This window comes from Eucalyptus grandis, chromosome 11 (assembly GCF_016545825.1).
Source record: "Eucalyptus grandis isolate ANBG69807.140 chromosome 11, ASM1654582v1, whole genome shotgun sequence".
NCBI lineage: Eukaryota > Viridiplantae > Streptophyta > Magnoliopsida > Myrtales > Myrtaceae > Eucalyptus > Eucalyptus grandis.
Window position 1 is genome coordinate 30,061,806 of NC_052622.1, and position 21,525 is coordinate 30,083,330.

General features: G+C 37.6%; 1 protein-coding gene and 1 long non-coding RNA gene across 4 annotated transcripts; both read right to left on the reverse strand.

Annotated features, from left to right (window-relative positions):
- Positions 1 to 270: 270 nt before the first annotated feature.
- Positions 271 to 3,187, reverse strand: LOC120289634. 3 transcript variants are annotated; one of them, XR_005547739.1, is made up of 5 exons: positions 2,104 to 3,187; positions 1,935 to 1,997; positions 1,442 to 1,576; positions 784 to 885; positions 271 to 610 (listed from the first exon to the last, which is right to left on the reverse strand). XR_005547739.1 is itself a non-coding variant. In XM_039304865.1 (4 exons), exons 1-4 carry the CDS (start codon positions 2,365 to 2,367, stop codon positions 865 to 867), a joined length of 483 nt encoding a protein of 160 aa, XP_039160799.1. In that variant the 5' UTR covers positions 2,368 to 3,187; the 3' UTR covers positions 624 to 864. The 3 variants fall into 3 exon arrangements, 1 of the variants encoding a protein (XP_039160799.1); XM_039304865.1 differs by lacking the exon at positions 271 to 610 and having other exon boundaries at positions 624 to 885; XR_005547740.1 differs by lacking the exons at positions 271 to 610; positions 784 to 885 and having other exon boundaries at positions 1,470 to 1,576; positions 1,671 to 3,187.
- Positions 3,188 to 3,260: 73 nt separating this feature from the next.
- Positions 3,261 to 16,361, reverse strand: LOC120289638. Its single transcript, XR_005547744.1, has 3 exons — positions 15,431 to 16,361; positions 3,675 to 3,754; positions 3,261 to 3,421 (listed from the first exon to the last, which is right to left on the reverse strand). It is a non-coding gene; the product is annotated as an uncharacterized LOC120289638 (long non-coding RNA).
- Between the last annotated feature and the right edge of the window lie 5,164 nt (positions 16,362 to 21,525).

Consider the following 21,525-nt stretch of genomic DNA (forward strand, 5'->3'; position numbering starts at 1 on the left):
GGGTCATGGTGATTTTGGACGGTGAAGAATACGATCGATAAAGAAAGGGCGGCCCGTGGAAAGTGGCCCACCTTATAAAGTGGGCCTCTCGTTAAAATCGCCGTGCCTTTTTTTGTGATTTATTATTATTATTTTCTTTTTGTGATAAATATCATATGGTGATGATAGAGTAGTGCCACGGTATAACGGTAGTAGGCTTGGGTGTATATTAACAGTCCCTAATTGCAGATAAGTAAACCGATCAAATGTTATTCATGCAGCCTCGTGACTTTAAAAATGTCCATTGATTGACATTTAACAAAAACGAGAAGATCAATCCAAATCTGCATATTCTCTACCAAGAACTCTCACTACCTTACTTTCGATCATCAACTTCCCATCGCCGAGTGGCAATCACGGGTCCTGCATCCAAAGCACGGACAGTGAATGCTAATGATACTCCGGTTTCCTCGAAACCATCCTCGTACATAACTCCACAAATGAGAATATCCTCCTTATTTAATCACATGTTCTGTAAGCATATGTTAACTTAAGCCTACCTGAATTGCTCTTTGAACTGGAGCAGTGCCACGGTATAATGGTAGTAGGCTTGGGTGTATATTAACAGTCCCTAATTGCAGATAAGTAAACCGATCAACTGTTATTCATGCAGCCTCGTGACTTTAAAAATGTTCATTGATTGACATTTAACAAAAACGAGAAGATCAATCATTGGTATAATCGCATGATCTGGAAGATAATCATGCAGATTATAATAAGAAGCCGGCATTGCATTTGACTAACCCAATGGAGGAATTTTAAGAAACTTGCTCGGTAGAATATTTCCATATGCTGCGGTGATGCAAATATCGGGATTCAATGCTCTTAAAGTATACGGAAGGATTCCTGCAAGAAAAGCAAAATCTTAGCCCTATTGAAAGTTTCGCGCCATCTTTACAATGTCGAACTTTCTAGAGTAGCGCCATCCAAGCAATACAGAAGAACTCGAGGAATTTGAAGAAAAAGAAGTTAAGTGGTTGATAAATCAAATGCATCGTCAACGACTTATCAGTAACTAATATCTCCAGCGAACTAAGTACTGAGCGACCGAAAAGACGAGAAGATATGTACAGTTCGTCTGCATTAACATGCAAGGGAGAACCATCAGATAACCTCTCCAACAGTTCTGATACTTGTACGTAAATAAGAAGAGTAACAAGCATGTCGAAACCAGGAGGACGAGAAGGAACCACTTAGACTAGTAAAGTAGCTATACAGATAGCTGTAATAAAAACAAGCAGTTCAACTTGTACGGAGAAAAGATAAATGAGAAGTCCAAGCTCCATTCTAGCTCAACGAACTAGAATACTTCAGCTGAATGCAGCGAATAAATTCAAAATCACTGAGACCATAAAAAAGAAAAACAATAGAGATAGAGAAAAAGGCACTAGATCTACATTACCTCTCCTGCTGGTTCTGGCTTGAGAATAAGTTCGGGGGAGAATCCCCTGTCGAGCGCATATTGTGCCACCGGAGACGGCATGATCCTTTTCCCCCTGTTTCTTCTAGCCGGCGGTTGGATAACTATTGCTGCAACCTAAATCGCACCGTATTAGGGACGCGAGTCACCACCACTGGATGTCGAAAATCAGGCCATACTAATCAACGAATCCAACCATTCGCCCCCTTACCGTCGCGGGCTGACCATAACCTCTCCAAACAACCCAACATTGCCAACACAGCGATCACATCTATCTTCAGCTCAACATGGAATTTCAAAAAGCACCCATCTCCAGTCTCCTATGCATTAAACGCGTACATATATCTCGCAAATAAAATACACCCAGTAAACCGAGCGACGCCGCGAAACCGGGTAAAGCAATGGACGGGAACAGCAGGCAGAGCTCAGCGGATAGATGAAAGAGACCACAACGCAACGAGGTTGGAGGCGGTACCTCAAACGGGGAGTCCGGGGAGCTCGGGGCGTTGAAGAGGGCGTCAAGAACAGTGGCCGAGACCTGCCCACTTGAGTAAATGAAGGAACTTTAAAGGCTACACATCATGCGGATTCTCACAGGAACGAACTGGTACGAGTAGATACACGCCTGCAACGAGAGAGAGGACCTGAGGAGAGCCGAGGAAGACGAGGGGCTTCTTCTTGGCGGTGGGAGCGGATGACGAAGAGGAGGTGGAGGGACAGACGGCGGTGCCGAAGCAGCAGAAACGACGTAATTTTATTTTTTCAATTCGATTTATAACTTTCATGGGATAACCAATTTCCACGTACGAGAATTTACTATCCGTAATATAGAGATCGAGTGTCGTCAACGGTCTTAATAATACACAAATGTAATATTTCTCGAGAATTTTAATTGCGCATGTATTCATTAGGTCGGAATTCGTTGGACCCGCCCATAATATTTTTTCTTCTCAACATTCGTCACTAACTTCTTCTTGTAATAAGTAGTACTCGATAAATAAAAATTAATTGATTTAATAAAATGACTTGTTGCCGCACTCGGTTATCTTTTATATTGACAAAATATACACCTATTTTTATTAACATAAAATATAGATTCGATTTATAATCTCGTCATGTCATTAAAGAATTCTTTGTGACCAGTTTACTCACTCATTTGACTAATGACACTTATGCATGATTAGGAACTTTAATATTCATTAAAAATTTAAGTGAAATGGCACCGATGGTATCTCTTTTTTTGCCCGATTCGAAACCCAAACTCCCTTTATATGTATTACTTTTGGTTCAAAATGACACTCGGTATTTTTTAAAAAGTGTCGCGGTTAGTCCATCGATTTTTTAGGAATTTTTTGGTAATACTCTATTTTGAAGAATAATTTCTTTTCAAAGTTAATTTTTTTCAATTTCTATTCCCATGAACAATTTTTGTGTAAATGAACGCGTTTGGTAGCCATATAAAATTTTTATTCTTAGGATAGAAAATGAACAGTAATGCGTTCAATACGATCCATATTTTTTTTATAAGGCAGTATTTATTTTATCTATTTTATATATATTTTTTAGATTTTTACTTTTTTCCACTCTTCTTCTTCTTGCTCCTCCTCTAGTCGGTGGCGGCAGCCAACGCCGGCGAACGGCAACAGGGGGTGACGGACAGCAAGGAGCAGCAGCGGCAAGGAAGAAGAAGAAAAGAAAGAAAATGACTTATTTTTAGAAATTGTTCTCGGGATCAAGAAATTATTTTTTTTCTACTTCTTGTTTCTATTTTAAATTTATTCTCTGACTACTTTTATATTTTGGAAAATAAAAAAATTAGTTGACATTACTAAACGAATTTTAATTCTTTTTTCGTTCCGAGAAACAAAAGAACAAAAGAACAACGAAATTGGAGTATTACCATTTACAACCTTGACTGTCGGAGCATGGGGGATGCATATCGTGCTCTTGTTGTTGTATTTTCTATTCATGTGGTCACAACAAAAAATAAAAATTCAGTAAAAGGTCACAAAAAAAGTGGGCAGGGACAGGTTGGCTGCCGCCACGATGGTCCTACCCACTCGGCAGCAACCACCCAGGTTTCGATCTCGATCTCAGTCTAGTAAAACAATCACAATGAGAATGCTGTCGCTGGTAAGAAGTAACAGAATCTAAACAAGAGAAACTTGGGCATATATAATAGAGTAATAGTATTACAATGCAAGATTGAACTTACAAGATTCAAGCGACTAGTGCCTGTAGAAGGAGATCAGCATGCCCACAATAATTCTTTGCATGTTTCTACAATTTTCTTTTCTAAAAAAAAAAAAAAACATTGATCACATAAACCCGCGACATAACGCAATTGTCAATCAAGTGCAAGTTCGAAAAGAAATAAAGGAAAACTACAAGGAAGCAAAATAAATGAGCAAATAATAAATTCTGAAAAATTTCATTTGGTTCAGACAAGATGAATGGAGCTACCTAAAATTGATAACTTATCTCCTGCTAACAAGTATAGCTAATTTCGCATCACCACTCCATAAGTTGCCTATTTTTGCCAAAATATAAGATCTTCATGATAATAAAGCAACCAAGTGCTTTAAATTGATCCTTATCAAGTCAAAACTTCTAAAGCCATATTATGACATCGTCCATCCAAAATATAATGAAAATCACACAACTCTGCGAAAGATTAAGCATATAGTGTTTCATGAATCGCTTATTTCATCTGTCACTGGAAAACCAAAAACAAGCATCCCATCATGAGTCTATAAGCCAAATAGTAGTTTTAATACCATAAAGCCACTTAACTGCATATAAATTTTTGGATGAAAAACACAAAAATCAAGCATGAACCAACATGAAATAGTACCAACAGAGCCTAGAAACATACCAACAGATGCAATGTGTAAGCAACTATGCACTGACACAACAATGAGAATAAGAGAAACTACAAATTTCTACAATCAAATTCTAAAAGTGGTAGAAGCTTTGGGAAATTTGTGTAGAAATGAAATTACTAACTCGATTTAGAAAAGGGACATAACAACCTTAATTAAAATTATCATGGAAAGAAACATGAGAACGGTAGAGACTCTATAATGCCTCCCAACAACTTGAAAGATGTTGTTTGCTAAACCATGAAGAGCTCTAGAAAGTGCGTAGCACTTTGAATAGTAGCCTTTCTTGATGCTTTTCACATGATCCTTTTGGACTTAATTCGATATTGTTTTAGCTTGCTTCCTTCTCTCAATGTCATCAACTTGTCTTTCCTTTTAACAGTATACTTAGATTGCTTTAGTAGCGTGCCTTCTTCTCTTAATAATGCTTCTATACTTACATCAAAAGAAACATTAGTACTCTTCATTTGTTCATCCTATAGGAAATAGCAAGGCTCTAGCCTCTAGACCCAGTTGGGTAGATTTTTGGACATAGAAGCTTTTGAAGGCACCACCATAAATTAGGTCCCCCGCCCCCGCCCCCAAACCCCACCAAAAAAAAAAAAAAAAAAAAAAAAAAAAGGAATTGTATACACTCACCAGTCTCTTAGGGCCAAAAGAAGGATGGAGATAAAATTGTGTCATATTTCACATGAAAAAACATTATGAATTCTCTATAAGTTGCAGTAATATTTATTATTTTTTCTCTTTTGTCACTAAAGATTTCCACTGCGTTTCCTTCTTCCCAAACCAGTTTTGTCAAAATTGTAACATATTCCCTAATACATTCATAAGCACAAGTCTCATTTATTCTTCCTAATAACTAACAACTAGATACAATTCACATAAGTGGAATAAATTAGATTGTCACAACCGATATATCCTAGCTTGAGGCTGCTAAATGCTCAGTCATTATTAACAGTGCATCAAATATGTAGCTATCAATCATGTCTAGCTAGACAATCATAAGAACCAATCCACAAAACCAACCTATCGCATTCTTCTGACAATGCCTGTTCATGTTCATGAGGTAGATTCAAGACAACCCAAAATAATTGCAACTCATAGATGTAAGCAATAACGTTAATTGGTTCATTGCCCGACACCATCAGATCAACTTGTCATACCGAAGAAAGGGGAAAACATTGATCCCCTCTCATCATTGCTAAGTAACAACAAAAAGGAGATACAAATCATATAGAGAAGTTGAGAGAAAAGATAAAAAACACGCGTACAACAAGAACTCCCATGAAAAAATATTTATTTAGATAAAGCAGCCGATAAGAGAAATTTTCTAGACACATACTTCTGTTCCAATGCGTTCTCTGCTAATTTTAGCTACGAGTGCATCTTTGACATCATTGGATGCAGCACCTCTCTTCAGCTCTTCATCCAATGTAAAACTGAATCTTGCGCTTGAAATGAACACAAGCTGATGAGCATGGAGGCACAAAAATGACTATACCATAGATAAAGTAGCAAAAAGCTCATTTTTGATCTCGCAAAACTCTTGTACAAATCAAAGAAAATGATCGTCCACATTGCATGGCAGAAGAATGAAAAGAAAGTAAGCTTCTTTGTAAGATGAGCTGCAAAAATGCAATGTTTAAAAAGCTCATCTAAGAATAAGGCATTAAGCTCTCTCAATTCAGGGATTGTGGGGATGCAAGAGGATCCAAGAGTCTTTGAAAGAAAAGAATCATCCATAAAGTACAAACGGTAGGCTAATGGTTCCAGCACACTCTATTGTAGATACGTATTTCATGCAGTCATTACTTTCTTGATTCAAACCTTTACCTACTTGTGCAGTCACATGTCTGCACACATAGAACATCCATTTGTACATAAAAAATGATGTGAATAGAAGGAAGACCGCATTAGGTGCATATAGGTGTACTCAGACAATCACATGCAACTGTTAACACAATTTCATGCAACTACTCCAAAGGCAACAAACTATGGAACTCATGAAGGTTGCATAATAAATGGTCTCAGGCACACTAAATAAGAACATCCAAAACTAAATAAATTAAGAAACAAAAGGTTAACAAAATTTAAATAAAACAACACCAAAGCGAATGGTATGAAGAACTCACAGAGGATCATCCAGAAATGTTTCATTTGGAGCTAGAGGTGTCACAATTTTTACTGATCTAAAATCGTCGAGTTCTGTACCGTGAACAAAAATTCGAAAAGTAGAAGAATTTAATATAGTCTAATTCCCCAAAAACTTCTCATTGAGAAGAAAACCAAGTCAAAAATTTATTATGACCTCTCCCAGTTAAATCTTCAATTGAGCTAGTGTTGATATTGTAAAACATGCCGTCAGACAAAAATTTAGGTCATCAAACAACCGGATCAATATAGAGCGGAATGGTATGAATAAGAGAAGCCAAGCTATTTGAAGTACATGAGCAAATTATGGTAAACGAACTTCATTTCTTGAACATATAAGGAGGCAACTGCTATATAGATGTCCGGTCATGTCTAAAATAGAGAAAGGATTATAGCATTCAGAATCCAATTTCATTAACATATAAATTCCCCAAGTTAATGAGCGGCATGCAGTGCTAAACCACATTATAAGCTATAAAAAATGAGATATCCGAATAAAGATATGAAAGACTGTACATTCCATGATTTCTTACCATCTGACCAGAAAACCAAAATGACCAGTAATTTCTCTTTAATTTTCATCTAGTTAACTTGCATTAAATGATCAACTGGTAGTAAATTTGGAGCTACACATACTTCACGGAAGAGCAGACCATGTCCACTATCTGCTACAACTGACAACCATTCATTCACCTCCATAATTGGAAATAAGGTTTGATAAAGTAATAGAATGATTTGTTATGTGCCAATTATAGAGCAATAGAATGATTTAATGCATTCAAAATAGATTTAACTAACAGGTATTAGATCAATTACCACCTAAAACTAAGCAATAAATTGTTTTGAGATAAACAGAATGTGATGCAATTAACATTTTGATTCAAGAGCAATTTATCAGTTACATAAGCAGAAGAGATACCTATTTATTGTTAAATCCCTTCTATAAGCATCATCTTCTGCAGTGCCAAAATCTTGTAAGAGAAATCAAATTGAACAACTATTCACAAAAGTAACAACCGGGAAATTAGCATGATTTTTAGGTCATGTTGAACAAAAGCGCAATCACATTGGAAGCACCAGGGCTTCTTTTTTTTTTTGGGGGATAAAGTAATAAATAAACAAATGTTTGCTCCAAGCATTGACAATTTAAGAGAAAACACCAACCTAATGTCAAAAATGACTAGCCATGCATACAAAATATAAGAGGCCTTGAGCTCATTACTTTTAGCTTTCATGATGATTCTTAGGCCCTCTTATCTTATGATGATATACTAGACACTTATAAGAAACTCATGTTTGTTCAAAAAATCTCTCGAGTGAATTAGCAAATGAAAGAAAAATAATTTAGAAGAAAATTCATCAATAAAGACTGTCCAAGGATAGACGTATGATTGTTAGATTTAAATCATTTTACTATTGATCATGAGCTACTTGTCATTTGTGAGATTGCATTCCCAGAGTACAAGTACCGTTGTGGAGTGAGCAAGCCGTTGCTCTATTGAGATTGCCTACCTAATTAGCTTATCTTTCTTTCCTTAAAAAAGAAATAGTTCATGAAAGCGTTAAAAGCTATTTTTACTATATACTGGTAATGATACCGTCTAGTTAGCCCTAGCTAAACAAGATAATAAGATAGAGATGGAAAGAAAATAAACAACAAATGAAATAACAACTGTACTACTGCATACCATCTAGGTGGGAATGCAGCTATTCTCATTGTACTTTTTAGACCTTAAAGTCACAAAATCTATCCATATATCATAGAGGCGCATCCTCACTATTTCCAAATGTTTTGACTTGTTTGGATTGCTGCAAAACTAAATTTATGTAAAAACGTCTTCAAATACCCAATTAGAATGGAGACAGCATCTGTCACAACAATATACTACAACCTAATTCAATCAGATAATAGGAGAAAATATTCATGTAATAACAAGTTCCAAATGCAACTATGCCAACAAAACCATATTTCATGACTAACATACAAAAACAAGTTAAGAGATTATAGGAGACAAAAAAGAGAATCTCTTCTACAGAGTTTAAGACAGTAGACCTTGCCAGAAAATGAGACTAAAATATAAAAATCAAGGGGCAAAAAAAGTAGCAGGAAAGGAGTATTCTCAAAAAATATCTTCATCCTGCAAACGCTCCTTATTCTAATTAAAGTGAACCATTTGTTCTACACTTAACCATATTTCAAAGCCCAAGGAGAAATATTTAAGAGGGCCAATTAATCTTGATTTCTAAGTGTAGATTCCCTCCAAGAGTAGCTTTATCTCTAGGGAAACTACTTTATAAATCATGAGGTGATCAACTTTTGATGATAATCTTTCTTTGGAGGGATATAGAGTTTGTAAGATGTGCACGAGATTAGCAATTTGAACCCTTCTTTGACTTATTTGATTTACTTAATAGTTTTTGGGTTGTATTTTGAGGTCAGTGCAAAGCAGTGTGACCACATAGATAGAAATGGATTGTTTTCAGTGAAAATTGATAAAAGCTACAAGGGTCTTGCACAACCTAAACCACATGTGTGCCAACCCTAACATATAGATCACATTCAATACATAGAATCCATCGTCTATAAAATGTCTAGCACTTCAAATTTCATGAAGTAAAAGAAACAGTTTTATCATGAAGAATCAAGAGTCTTTTATCTTTAAAATAGCAATCTCAAAGCCTTCAAAGCACATTTATAATGCTCTTCTTTCACACTTTCAGTTGGCATTGCTTGATCCCAAGGTCTTAGTTATTTGACTAGGTATTGTGGATCTATTTATTCCTCTTTAATTTATACTCTAGTGAACACTCCTTTCAAGTTTTTTCATTTTCAACGATGAAGAATCACTATATAAGACATGGAGTGCACAACAAACAAATAACCACTGCTCACATTACAAACTTCTAGTGCTGAATAAACATTGACCAACACTCAACACATGAACTTCATGTCAAATCATACATTCATACATTAAAATATGAAAAGCTAATGTATGAATTTATAAAATCACAGGTACACTGAGCTCCATACTTTTCATATTTTAATTTATGAATGTATGATTTGACATGAAGTTTATGTGTTTGGTGTTGGTCAATGTTTATTCAGCACCAGAAGTCTGTAATGTGAGCGATGGTTATTTGTTTGTTGTGCACTTCATGTCTTACATAGTGATTTTTCATCGCTGAAAATGAAAGACTCGAAAGGAGTGTTAACTAGAATATAAATTAAAGAGGAACAGATCCACAATGCCTAGTCAAATAACTAAAACCTTGGGATCAAGCAATGCTAGTTGAAAGTGTGAAGGAAGAGGATTATAAGGGTGTTTTGAAGGCTTTGAGATTGCTATTTTGAAGACAAAAGACTCTTGATTCTTCATGATAAAACTGTTTCTTTTACTTCATGAAATTTGAAGTGCTAGACATTTTATAAACGATGGATTCTATATATTGAATGTAATCTATATGTTAAGGTTGGCACGCGTGTGGTTTAGGTTGTGCAAGACCATTGTAGCTTTGATCAATTTTCACTGAAAACAATCCATTTCTATCTGTGTGGTCACACTGCTTTGCACTGACCTCAAAGTACAACCTAAAAACTATTAAGTAAATCAAATAAGTCAAATAAGTGTTCAAATTGCTCATATCGTGCACATCTTACAAACTCTATATCCCTCCAAAGAAAGACTATCATCAGAAGTTGATCACCTCATGATTTATAAAGTAGTCTCCCTAGAGATAAAGCTACTCTTTGAGGGAATCTACACTTAGAAATCAAGATTAATTGGCCCTCTTAAATATTTCTCCTTGGGCTTTGAAATATGGTTAAGTGTAGAACAAATGGTTCACTTTAATTAGAATAACGAGTGTTTGTAGGATGAAGATATTTTTGAGAATACTCTTTCGTGCTACTTTTTTTGCCCTTTGATTTTTATATTTTAGTCTCATTTTTTGGCAAGGTCTACTGTCTTAAACTCTGTAGAAGAGATTCTCTTTTTTGTCTCCTATAATCTCTTAACTTGTTTTTGTATGTTAGTCATGAAATATGGTTTTGTTGGCATAGTTGCATTTGGAACTTGTTATTACGTGAATATTTTCTCCTATTATTTGATTGAATTAGGTTGTGATATATTGTTGTGGCAAATGCTGTCTCCATTCTGATTGGGTATTTGAAGACATTTTTACATAAATTTAGTTTTGCAGCAACCTAAACCAGTCAAAACATCTGGAAACAGTGAGGATGCGCCTCTATGATATATGGATAGATTTTGGGACTTTAAGGTCTAAAAAGTATAGTGAGAATAGCTGCATTCCCACCCAGCTAGTATGCAGTAATACAATTGTTATTTCATTTGTTGTTTATTTCCTTTCCACCTGTATCTTATTATCTTGTTTAGTTAGGGCTAACTAGACGGTATCATTACCAGTATATAGTAAAAATAGTTTTTAACGTTTTCATGAACTCTTTCTTTTTTAAGGAAAGAAAGATAAGCTAATTAGGTAGGCATTCTCAATAGAGCAACAACTTGCTCACTCCACAGCGGTACTTGTACTTAGGGAATGCAAGCCCACAAATGACAAGTATGTAGCTCATGATCAATAGTAAAATGACTTAAATCTAACAATCATACGTCCATCCTTGGACAATCTTGATTGAGGAACTTTCTTCTAAATTATTTTATTTCTTTTGCTAATTCACTCGAGAGACTTGTTGAACAAACATTAATTTCTTATAAGTGTCTAGTATATCATCATAAGATAAGAGGGCTTAAGAATTATCATGAAAGCTAAAAGCAATGAGCTGAAGGCCTCTTATATTTTGTATGCATGGCTAGTCATTTTTTACTATAGCTTGGTGTTTTCTCTTAAATTGCCAATGCTTGGAGCAAACATTTGTTTATTTATTACTCCACAACCCCCCAAAAAAAAAAAGAAGAAGCTGGTGCTTCCAATGTGATTGCGCTTTTGTTCAACTATTTATGACATGAAAATCATGCTAGTTTCCCGATTGTTACTTTTGTGAATAGTTGTTTAATTTGACTTCTCTTACAGGATTTTGGCACTATAGAAGAGGATGCTTATAGAAGGGATTTAACTATAAATAGGTGTCTCTTCTGCTTATGTAACTGATAAATTGCTCTTGAATCAAAATGTTAATTGCATCAGATTCTATTTATCTCAAAACAATTTATTGCTTAGTTTTAGGTGATATTTGATCTAGCACCTGTTAGTTAAATCTATTTTGAATGCATTAAATCATTCTATTGATTTATAATTGGCACATAACAAATCATTCTATTACTCTATCCAACCTTATTTCCGATTATGGAGGTGAATGAATGGTTGTCAAATGTAGTAGATAGTGGAGATGGTATGCTCTTCCGTGAAGTATATGTAGCTCCAAATTTACTACCAGTTGATCATTTAATGCCAATTAACTAGATGACATTCAAAGAGGAATTATTGGTCACTTTGGTTTTCTGGTCAGATGGCAAGAAATCATGGAAAGTACAGTCTTTCATAACTTTATTCAGATATCTCATTTTTTTTATAGCTTATAATGTGGTTTAGCACCACATGTCGCTCATTAACTTGGGAAATTTGTATGTTAATGAAATTGGATTCTGAAGGCTATAATCCTTTCTCTATTTTGGACATGACCAGACATCTAGATAGTAGTTGCCTCCTTATATGTTTAAGAAATGAAGTTCGTTTACCATAATCTGCTTCTGTACTTCAAACAGCTTGGCTTCTCTTATTCATACCATTCCGCTCTTTATTGATCCAGTTGTTTGATGACCTAAATTTTTGTCTGACAGCATGTTTTACAATATCAACACTAGCTCGGTTGAAGATTTAACTGGGAGAGGTTAGAATAAATTTTTGACTTGGTTTTCTTCTCAATGAGAAGTTTTTGGGGAATTAGACTATATTAAATTCTTCTATCTTTCGAATTTTTGTTCACTGTACAAGACTCAACGATCTCAGATCAAGAAAAATTGTAACACCTCTAGCTCCAAAGGAAACGTTTCTGGATGATCCTCTGTGACTTCTTCCTGCCATTCGCTTTGGTGTTGTATTATTTAAATTTTGTTGACCTTTTGTTTATTAATTTATTTAGTTTTGGATATTCTTTTTTGGTGTGCCTAAGACCATTTATTATGCAACCTTCATGAATTCCATAGTTTGTTGCCTTTGGAGTAGTTGCATGAAATTGTGTTAATAGCTGCATATCACTGTCTGATTACACCTGTATGCACCAAATGTAGTCTTCCTTCTATTCACATCATTTTTTATGTACAAATGGATGTATTATGTGTGTAAACATGTGATTACACAAGTAGGTAAACGTTTGAATCAAGGAAGTAATGACTGCATGAAATACATATCTACACTAGAGTGTGCTGGAACCATTAGCCTACTGTTTGTACTTTATGTATGATTTTTTTCTTTCAAAGATTCTTGGATCTTCTTGCATCCCCACAATCCCTGAATTGAGAGAGCTTAATTCCTTATTCTTAGATGAGCTTTGTAAACCTTGCATTTTTGCTGCTCATCTTACAAAGAAGCTTACTTTCTTTTCATTCTTCTGCCATGCAATATGGAGGCTCATTTTCTTTGATTTGCACAAGCATTTTGTGAGATCAAAAAGGAGCTTTTTGCTTCTTTATCTATGGTATAGTCATTTTTGTGCCTCAATGCTCATCATTTTGTGTTCATTTCTGGCGCAAGGTTCAATTTTACATTAGATGAAGAACTGAAGAGAGCTGCTGCATCCAATGATGTCAAAGATGCACTCATAGCTAAAATTAGCAGAGAGCCCATTGGAACATAAGTATGTGTCTAGAAAATTCCTCTTATCGGTTGCTTTATCTAAGCGTGTTCTTTATCTTTTCTCTCAACTTCTCTATATGATTTGTATCTCCTTTTTGTTGTTACTTATCAACGATGAGAGGGGATCAATGTTTTCCCCTTTCTTCGGTATGACAAGTTGATCTAATGGTGTCGGGCAATGAACCAGTTAAAGCTATTGCTTACATCTATGAGTTGCAATTATTTTGGGTTGTCTTGAATCTACCTCATGAACATGAACCGGCATTGTTAGAAGAATGTGATAGGTTGGTTTTGTGGATTGGTTCTTATGATTGTCTAGCTAGACATGATTAATAGCTACATATTTGACGCATTGTTAATAATGACTGAGCATTCAGCAACATCGGGCTAGGATATATTTGTCACGCCCCGATCCTCAGGCACGCGCACATCCCTTACCTTGGCCGAATTTAAATGCGATGTCCCAAGACGTATCGCCGACCCTTTTCATTTTAATATGCACATACAAAAGCAATTATAATCCCAAGACAATAAAGAAATGGGATAGAAAAGTAGGGTCATATTTTTCATATTAAAATTCACAACCAAACTTTTATACAAGCACCTTATAGTATATAATATAATATTATTCACAGAGTCCTAGTCTAACACTCAACCACTTATAACCAGGGTTCTTAGGATCTCAGTCCTCATTCGGGTCGTACTCGGGATCATCATCGGGGTTCTCCTTCAGGTACTCCTTTTCAAGTTCTTTCTCCTCAGGCTCCTCATCAGGGTCCTGAAATGTTGCCTCAGAACCGGGATGAGACTACGTCTTAGCAAGTTCTACCTCCTAAGACTCGATTAGTGAATTAATACACTATTTGGGCTGCCTATGCACACTACCTTGGCCTTAGATTCCACTTGCATATTAACATAGTTCAGTAGATACCCTAGCAATCGCAGATCAATATCTTGATCAATCGACCCAGTCGATTTCATCTCAATCGGACCATTCATCGGTCATTTCAATTCAATCAATCAATTCACGACATCAGATCAAAACAATGATCAATCGACTTAGTCGATTACATGTCAACGATGACCATTCCCCGGCTGTTTCAATCAATACTACCTATAAGTCCGATCATACTTAGGATTGCTTATTATAAGCCGATAATAGGTTATATAGCTCACCAGAAGTTGCCTCAATTACTGAGATAATATACTATAGATTTATGCTCGCCAAAAGCTGCCTCAATTCCAGATATAGTATATTATATATGCTCACCATAAGATGCCGCAATTATACTCATATAGTATACTATTTATGCTCACCAGAAGCTGCCACAATTATCAATATAGTATACTATAGCTTACCAGAAGGTGCCGCAATTATCAATATAGTATACTATAGCTCACCAGAAGCTGCTGCAATTATCAATATAGTATATTATAGCTCACCAGAAACTGCCAGCCATACTTTCATAGTATGCTAAAAGTTGATCATTTAATCAAATCACCATTTTTATTAATTCTGATAAAAATACCAATGCGTGGGTACACGATCGGCCTTAGCCAAAATATTATAATTTTCTTTTCACAAATCCCACAATTATCTATAGTCCACCAAAACACTTTTGGTGCTGTCAACCGACACCCGGTTATTTTCCAATTAATAACCAAAGATTATTCCATTAAAGAATAATTCCCTATTTCACAAATAATTCAATTCAACACAAAATAAAGCTCAATTAAATAAACGGACTGTGCCACGACAATCAGCATAAAATTCCAGTCGTCAGCTATCCCTGCCTAATTTACGGAAAATAATTAAATAATTAAATTAATTTCGAAAATTAATAAATAAATACTAAAAATCCAATTTAGGTCCGTAATGCCTAATTGAAGCCCGATAAGGGTCGGGAAAAATCCCGAGATGCATTCAATAAATATTAGCACATGTCAATTCGCTAATTGCACAATTCAATTGCCTAACATGCGTCACCATTATCTAATAATCACTAATCTATTCTAATATAACCACTTAATTGCACTTAATTAAATCTAATCAATCTTTAAGCATAATTAGCAAACTAAGAAAGTATTAGTGAGCAAAACTCACTTGATTAAAAGCGGGGACCGGGAGACCGCGACGGCGGCCGAAATTGGGCTTTCGACGACACCGGCGAGCTTGGACTGGGCCTTAAACTTGGCCCAAAAAATCTTAGCCCAACTGAGATTTGTTCTTGCTTTTGGGCTGGACCCAAGTTGGATTGGGCCTGCTGAAGATGGGCTGAGCTGAACTTAAGTAGGGCTGAAGTCTTGGGCCGGGCTTGACTGAAATAGAACCTGCTGGCTTCAAGATGGGCTGCTGGAATTGAAGGCGGGCTGGAATTGCGGACTGAATTGGAGCTGCAATTTCGTGGGCTGCTTGCTCACGGGCTTCCAATGAGCTGAAATTGGGCCACTGAAAACCGGAATGGGCTCGCTGCGGCTGGTCCACGAGCAAAGGAAATGGACGCTGGCCGCGTGGAGCAGGAAAATCACGCGTGAGCTGTGCAGTCTTCGTTGGGTGGTGTCTCGTACGCGTGTAGGAAAGCTGCAGCTGGGACGTTGTCGAAGGAGCTGCTGCAAGCGGTGGAGGCTTCGCTCGGTTTTCTTCACACGGAAAAATGGAGGCAACAACGAGGAAGCGAGGGGGAGTTCGGTGGGTTCTGCTGGCGGTCCAAGATGGGGCGGGGCGATGGAGTTGTTTCGGCAACTGGTCTTCGCGCAGCTGGATGAAGAAGGCGGTGCAAGGTCAACAAACCGGTGGAACCGTGGACTGAAGAAGCTGAAGACGGCCACGTAAACTGGAGCTGCTTCGGGTAACCTGCTGGCGTGAGATGAGGGTCTTCGGTGGAGCTTTGGAGGTCAACAAATTGGCTTCACTTGGAGAATTCTGCTGGAGTTGACCGAGGGAAACCAAATAATGGCGGAGCAGCTGGCGTGAGATGAGCGCTGGAGTTCGAACGGTGAAGGAGAAGGGCAGCAAGAGAGAGAGAGGAGCTGTGGCGTCCAGAGAAAAGGAAAATGAAAACAGAAGCTGCAGACGGTCTTCGAAGGAAAGAAAAGAGAGAGAGAGAGCGACTTGGAGAGAGAACGAACGGATAAGGGAGAGGGACGCGTGAGGCTTGCTCGAAAAGCCGTGGGTGAGAGGAAGAAAGATCAAATTAAATATCTAATCCATCATTATCTAGTCTCCAAAAGTCCACAAGCCTATCCTCTTGTCCCCCATTACTTTCTTGCTCAATTATCACAAATAATCCACTTTTGATATCCAAAATCCAACCTCCTCCCAAGCCCGAATTTCACTCAATCGAGGTCCAAATTTTGATATGAAAAATCCACAAAAATTCTTTTTGCAAATGCCCTTCGCCAAATAATGCTCGGTTTACAGTTCAAATTTCCTTTAATTTATTTTCATCCGAATTTTCGTTGATTTTCCGCGACATCCGAACTAATTTTCCGTAAAAATCTTGGAATCTCTGAAAACTCTTCGGATGATGAGTCGACGTTCCTAAAATAGATCATGACACGACTTTCAATTTCTGAAATCGCCATTCTGATTCACCAGAGTCAGCTCGATTACACCCGAGTCCAGCCCAACATATTTTGTACCAACTAGCTGATATGCTTGCTATGAAAGAGCAGATGAAGGAAAAAACCTAACCATCTGCTCTAGTAACACCAATGGAACAAATTTTGGAAAATCATTTGAGAAAACAATCCAAATCTGCATATTCTCTACCAAGAACTCTCACTACCTTACTTTCGATCATCAACCACCCATCGCTGCATGGCAATCACGGGTCCTGCATCCAAAGCACGGACAGTGAATGCTAATGATACTCTGATTTCCTAGAAACCATCCTCATACATAACTCCACAAATGAGAATATCCTCCTTATTTAATCACATGTTTTGTAAGCATATGTTCACTTAAGCCTACCTGAATTGCTCTTTGAACTGGAGCAGTGCCACGGTATAATGGTAGTAGGCTTGGGTGTATATTAACAGTCCCTAATTGCAGATAAGTAAACCGATCAAATGTTATTCATGCAGCCTCGTGACTTTAAAAATGTTCATTGATTGATTACATTTAACGAAAACAAGAAGATCAATCATTGGTAAATCACATGATCTGGAAGATAATCATGCAGATTATAATAAGAAGCCGGCATTGCATTTGACTAACCCAATGGAGGAATTTTAAGAAACTTGCTCGGTAGAATATTTCCATATGCTGCAGTGATGCAAATATCGGGATTCAATGCTCTTAAAGTATACGGAAGGAGTCCTGAAAGAAAAGCAAAATCTTAGCCTTATTGAAAGTTTCGCGCCTTCTTTACAATGTCGAACTTTCTAGAGTAGCGCCATCCAAGCAATACAGAAGAACTGGAGGAATTTGAAGAAAAAGAAGTTAAGTGGTTGATAAATCAAATGCATCGTCAACGACTTATCAGTAACTAATATTTCCAGAGAGCTAAGTACTGAGCGACCGAAAAGACGAGAAGATATGTACAGTTCGTCTGCATTAACATGCAAGGGAGAACCATCAGATAACCTCTCCAACAGTTCTGATACTTGTACGTAAATAAGAAGAGTAACGGGCATGTCGAAACCAGGAGGACGAGAAGGAACCGCTTAGACTAGTAAAGTAGCTATACAGATAGCTGTAATAAAAACAAGCAGTTCAACTTGTACGGAGAAAAGATAAATGAGAAGTCCAAGCTCCATTCTAGCTCAACGAACTAGAATACTTCAGCTGAATGCAGCGAATAAATTCAAAATCACTGAGACCATAAAAAGAAAAACAATAGAGATAGAGAAAAAGGCACTAGATCTACATTACCTCTCCTGCTGGTTCTGGCATGAGAATAAGTTCAGGGAGAATCCCCTGTCGAGCGCATATTGTGCCACCGGAGACGGCATGATCCTTTTCCCCTGTTTCTTCTAGCCGGCAGTTGGGTAACTATTGCTGCAACCTAAATCGCACCGTATTAGGCAGTATTTATTTTATATTTTTTATATCTTTTTTCCACTCTTCTTCTTCTTGCTCCTCCTCTAGTCGGTGGTGGCGGCCACCGCCGGCAAATGGCAACAGGGGGCGACGGACGGCAAGGAGCGGCGGTAGCGAGGAAGAATAAGAAAAGAAAGAAAATGACTTATTTCTAGAAATTGTTCTCGGGATCAAGAAATTCTTTTTTTCGTTCCGAGAAACAAAAGAACAAAAGAACAACAAAATTGAGTGTTACCATGCGCAACCTTGCCCATCGGAGCATGGGGCTGGTAGCCAAAAAGATAAGGTGGCAATCTAAGAATGCATATCGTGCTCTTGTTGTTGTATTTTCTATTCATGTGGTCACAACAAAAAATAAAAATTCAGTAAAAGGTCACCAAAAAAGTGGGCAGGGACAGGTTGGCTGCCGCCACGATGGTCCTGCCAATTGAAAAGCAACCACCCAGGTTTCGATCTCGATCTCAGTCTGCACGGCGGCCATCGTGGCGGCGGTCTTGACTCCAGCAACACATGCAGAAGAGAGGGGAGGGAGCAGATCCGGCACCCCCACGTCGGTGGTGGCTGGGCACATTTTCAGTCATTTTCAGTGACCCAGTGAAATGAGCCCTTCAAATTCGCTTAGCGGACAAGTCAATCACAAGCCTAAATGGCCAAGGCATGTGCAAGAATTGCCCTTAGCAGAAACTTCATGCATCATCACTTCTGATAGCTGTAAGTAGTCAAAGCATCGAAACATAGCTCAATGACAATCTGCCTCTCAGATCTTCAAATGAAACCTAATTGCTTCCCTTTCCATTCACGGGGGCACACAGAGCTAATAATCATTTGAGAGAGAGAAGAGAGACGCCGACACCGATAAAAAGGCAAGGCAAAGTATAATGTAATGTTAGCGAGTTGATGTGACAACCATCTGCTAGCTTGAAGCAGTATGTGTGTTGGAGAAATCTTTCCAGAATATTTTGAAGCTGACAAAACATTTCTATCAGTCTAAGTCTGGATATCGATAGTTAAAGTCTCAAGACTTTATAGTCTCAAGACTCTATTATCTCAAGACTCAAGACTCAAGACTCAAGACTCAAGACTCAAAGTTATTCTCACTGACAGTCTTTCTAATCCAGTGTTGAAGGAAATCCAAAGTCGAGGTTTATGATTGAGGATTTGATCCTATCCTCTCGGATAGATTCTTTGGTTGGATAATCATTTCGGATTCTTTATATCTTATCTAAGAACGATTGAAGATCCGATGGTCTAATCTTGGATTATTCTATTCTTGGAAACCGAGATCCTGATTGTATGGGCGAACAGATTGATGGGCTATCATCGATTCCTTATATAGCTCGGATGATCTTCTTGATTGATTCCGTCCAACGGGTAGATTGGAGGAATTCCTTTGGTAAGTGCCAACGGCTATGATGGCATGAAGGAGTATAAAAGGAAGACGTTCTAGTTGTTTTAAGTGTGTGATCGATAGAAAAATTCCAGAGTCCAAGATCCTTTGATTGTTAGTTGAGACTGAGCGAAATTGTATACCGAGAGTGTTTATACTTGGTGACGCCTTGAGCAAGTGTGGTAGATCATCTACACCTAGAAATCAAGGAAGATCAACACCGTAACAACTCTTTGATCATAGTGGAATCCAGCCAATCGGCTGTCGCTGCGAAGAATGGACGTAGGCTTGAATCAAGCCGAACCACTATAAACCGAGTGTTCAATTCTCTCTTTCCCTTACTCGCATTGCGATTGAATTTTCAACTCGTTGCAAAGTCTCTAATTGTTTAAGTATCGTGCAAACATCGAGAAATTTTTTGTGTATACCTATTCACCCCCTCTAGGTACTTTCGTACTAGCTATCTCAATTGGTATCGTAGCCTGTGTTCTTACTTTGTTTGAAGTGTTTTACTTCGAGTAAAAGATCCATGGCTAGTATGCTAGCACCGGGCTGATGGAGGGGCAAAGCAATACCAGACCTCCCTACTTCGATGGAAAGGATTACAACATCCGGAAGAACAAGATGAAAGCTTTCCTACGATCAAAGGATCCTCCGGAATGGGACGTAGTGGAAAAAGGAATCACTATTGCTGCTGCATCAAACACCGAAAGAGGAAAAGAAACCGTTGAAACCAGCGGAATGTCTCAAGAAGAAATAAACAAGAGACAAGCACTTGATGCTAAAGCAATTTATTCTTTATATTGTGCTTTGTCACCAACTGAATATACCGTAATATCTTCTTGTGTCACAGCAAAAGAAGTCCGGGACAGGTTACATATCACTTATGAAGGAACCGATCGAGTGAAGGAGACCAAATTAACATTCTTCTTGGTCAATATGAATCCTTCAAAATGAAACCAGAGAATCTATAACGACATGTTTAGTCGTTTTTTGGCGTATATTGTCAATGGTCTTGAGAACCAAGGACAAAAATTTCTGATCCCATGAAGGTGAACAAGCTTCTACGTGGACTCTCAAGGATTGGAATCATATAAAGACTTCAATAAGAGACGCAAAGAATCATGCCATTATCTCGTAGACGAACCGATTGGAACTCTTGATCTTACGAAGTGGAACGAATTAATGAAGACGAAGATCCAAGAGGTAAGAAATCTATTGCACTAAAATCAAATGATGATTCTGATGATGCAGATTCTGAAGATGATATGAATGATGAGGAGCTCGCCCTCATGATAAGAAGATTCAGAAAACTGAATAGAAAAGGCAGAAGGTTTATCCCAAAGAAACAAAGTTCTCGAGAGACAAAGACAAGTCCGTTGATGATGAGGAACCAAACAAAGAAGTAGTTTGCTTCAATGTAAAAAGAAGGACACATCGTACCAACTGTCCTCTTCTGAAAAGAAAAGAGGAAAAGCTGAGAAATTTCGAAAAGCTCTTAAAGCCGAAACCTGGAGCGATACGAGTGTGAAGAGAGTGATGAGGAATATGCCAACCCGTGTCTAATGGCGCAATCAGACTCGGACTGGATCGACTCGAGCCGGTGAATTTGAGGTCTCGTCAAAAAGAAGGTAAAGTGGTATCTTGACGGCGGATGCTCAAGACACATGACAGGAGACTCGAGTGTTTCATAAAGCTTATTAAAGTGAATGGTGGAAAAGTTTCATTCGGAGGAAATAGCAAAGGAAGTATTGTGGGATTCGGAATT